Source organism: Moschus berezovskii, chromosome 22, assembly GCF_049115385.1.
Source record: "Moschus berezovskii isolate FMDL1 chromosome 22, NW_MosBer_1.0, whole genome shotgun sequence".
NCBI lineage: Eukaryota > Metazoa > Chordata > Mammalia > Artiodactyla > Moschidae > Moschus > Moschus berezovskii.
Window position 1 is genome coordinate 18,239,234 of NC_142481.1, and position 2,892 is coordinate 18,242,125.

Sequence of the window (2,892 nt, forward strand, 5' to 3'; positions counted from 1 at the left end):
ATAACACTGTAAATCGGTTATACTCCAATACAACAATAAAGTTTAATTTAAAAACAAAAAGGAAGTTTCAGACAATATTGCAGTGTAGAATGAGGTGCTATTAAAGCTGCCAGGTAGTAGGACCTGGCCAAGAGAAAAATAGAAATTTCTGGGCCAGCACATAGAAGTTTCCAGGCTCCAGATACTGATTCAGGGAAGAGGCCCAATAAAGGCCACTGACAAGATGAAGGACATGGTGACAACAGCAGGACCGGAGCCACCAGAGTCTGACCAGGGGCTCAGGGCTTGTGCTCTGGCCAGCCTGGCACTAACCCCTGTGAGACGATTCACTAATCACTGATCTAACTGTAAACTGCTAAAGTCCACACGATCCTGTCTTCAAGGTCACATGTTCTGATAGGCTCCCACTGGTCATCATTCAGGAGGCATGATTTGGGAGCATTTTTGTCCTTTCTGGTCAACCTGGGGATTTTCAGTTGTTAAGCTTCCTGTGTCAGCTGCCCCTCCCACAGAGCCCTCCAGCAGGGAGGAGGCTGAGCCAGTGCCCTCTGTGGACTCAAGGACTAGCATCTTGCCAACACACACATCTCCTCCTCTGAGGCCCTGGGCACCTTCACACTGTGGTCTGGCAGAATCTCGTGAAAAAGAAAGCATCTGACACAGTCCCCTGGGAGTGAGGACAAGCACAGGTATAAAAGGGCTCCAGGTGAGTAGGGAGCACCTGCCACTGGCAACATGACGCGGGCTGGAGCTCTCCTGCTGCTCTGCGCTGCCTTGCTCCTCATCACGGGTGGAAGTGAGTGGCTGGGACCTGGGCTTCCCAAGGGTTCTCTCACCTTCCCAGGGCAGCACTGAGCATCTCAGGAGTGGGAAGGGAAAAGTCTCTTATGATGAGTGCCTTACAGGGAGTGTCCCCATATCTTTCTGTTTCAGAGTGTGATGACATCTGCCCAGCCTTGAGGGACACTGTTGACCTGTTCATATCAGGAAGCCATGACGACTATATTGAACAAGTTGAAAAGTATAACCAAGACTCTGATGTACTGGAAACTGCTGATACCCTGAAGAGCTGTGTTGATGAGAAGTTGACACCCCAGGATAAGCAGGATGCTCTCAGTGCTCTGGTGGGTCAGGCTGTGTGTGAATGTGCCTGTGTGGGGCAGGGGTGTCAAGGGTCTGCTCAGGCCACTGGGAAGTGGAGGGCATCATTTCTTCTCCACCCTGGCTCTTCCCCGGGAACCTGGAAGCAAAAGAAACCTCATGAATGAGGAGGTAGAGAGGAAGTGGCAACACCCACAGGGTGGGAAAGGATCCTGTAGGAAAGCTCAATTCAGCCTTGGAGCTCCTGAGCTGGCCCTGACTGTGCTCTGCCTGGTCACAGGCCTGGGACCCTCCAGGTCCTCCTGACTCTATGACGTCACCTGCCTTTGGAGGTAGGTCCTCAGCACTGGCCTCCCTGACTCCATCCTCTCCAGCACAGGAATCTGACTCTTCTGTAAACCATTCACCCTGAGTCCTTCCCTTCTCCAAACATCAGTTCTTTTCCTAGTGCTTCAAGTCCCTACTCCACCCTATCTAACACCCACATATGTCCTTGTTCCCTGGACCCAACAGGTCTCACATGCCTAAAAGAGGTAGCTGCTTCCAAAAGCTGCCCTCCTGCCCTCCCCAGGCCTGGGATGCCCAGAGTTGAGGATCAGCCGATGCCCAGGGTCAATCCTCTCTCTGCTGCCCTAGAGGTGGTGGGAACAAGCAGCTGCTTCAGCTCTAAGTATCCAATGGCCAGAGGAAGGAAGCAGACAGGGATCAGCTCATCCCTGGAGACTCCCAGGTGTCACTCTGGAGCCCTCCCAGGTGGTCCTCAGCAGTCCCTCACTGTATCCCAGAAGACTTCCCACAGCCTTCCAGGGAAACCCCACAATCTCTGTTCCATTGAAGGAAGCCTCATTCGGAAGTATCCACCTTTACCTGCTCACATCCAGAGGCTTCCCTCCAAACAACCTGCAGGCCCCTCCCCTTGTTCAGTGCAGCTAATTGTCACATCCACCCCGAGGCCTCACCAGGTTTCTGTACCTTCTCTTACAGAATAAAATATACTCAAGTTCTCTCTGTTGATGGAGCCATCCCTGCCAGGAACCCAAGGAAGCCACTTGCCTGATCCCCAAGTAGTGTCAGCAACCTGCCACATCCAGGTGTCTGATTATAGAGGATTCCAGCAATAAAAAGCCCTGCAATTCACAGGAGAGCGCTTACTCACTGGAGATGGGGCTTTGTGGGTGCGGGAGAGGACATGGCCACAGGGGAGACCACCAGTGTGCCTTCCTACTGCTGCTGTATTTCAGTGTTGTCAGATGCTCCTCCACAAATTCAACAGGTGGGGACATGGGTAATGATCATTACATCAGCCAGAGTGTCGATCATTTCTGTCATCAAGATCCACAGGTCACATGCATCATCCATCAGTTTTATTCCTCTCAGCAACCTTGATGGGTAGGAGTAATCTTCCTCATCTGACAGGGGAGAATCTGAGGCTCGGAGTGGGTAAAGCATCTGCTGAAGAGACACAGCTTCCCTCACCATCTATGCTGGGGAGACGAGCTCAGCTACCTCACCTGTGACTGTGCGCATATTACAGTCTTTCTTTGGGCTGTTGTCATTTACAGAATCGAACCACCTCCCATCTTCAAGGCTGGGGAGAGGACAAAATAAAATAACAGATGAGAAAGGCCCCTGTCCTAAGTGCCTGAAGGAGAGGAAGAACAAAGGGTCAAGTTTCACATGCTGAACTCTGTCACTCCTTAGGCCTCAGTTGATCCTAATGCCAACCCCCATTGTGGACTCAGCTGCTTCCACATACAGGGTGAGTTGGGTCTCACCTTTAGAGTGAACGTC

At 51.7% G+C, this 2,892-nt stretch overlaps 1 protein-coding gene across 1 annotated transcript; it reads left to right on the forward strand.

Moving 5' to 3' along the window:
• The first annotated feature begins 665 nt into the window (after window positions 1-665).
• LOC129546229 (major allergen I polypeptide chain 1-like) lies at window positions 666-2,252 on the forward strand. The gene is made up of 3 exons (XM_055411099.2): window positions 666-796; window positions 934-1,124; window positions 2,086-2,252. The coding sequence occupies exons 1-3, from the start codon at window positions 736-738 to the stop codon at window positions 2,113-2,115; spliced, it is 282 nt and encodes a 93-aa protein (XP_055267074.2). The 5' UTR covers window positions 666-735; the 3' UTR covers window positions 2,116-2,252.
• Window positions 2,253-2,892: the final 640 nt, after the last annotated feature.

What these genes read in the sequence shown, in the direction of transcription:
- LOC129546229 (XM_055411099.2), top strand. Translation starts at nt 736, where the DNA reads ATGACGCGGGCTGGAGCTCTCCTGCTGCTCTGCGCTGCCTTGCTCCTC. An exon ending in GCTCCTCATCACGGGTGGAA is followed by an intron (nt 797 to 933) that starts GTGAGTGGCTGG and finishes TTTCTGTTTCAG; the next exon opens with AGTGTGATGACATCTGCCCA. An exon ending in AGGATGCTCTCAGTGCTCTG is followed by an intron (nt 1,125 to 2,085) that starts GTGGGTCAGGCT and finishes CTTCTCTTACAG; the next exon opens with AATAAAATATACTCAAGTTC.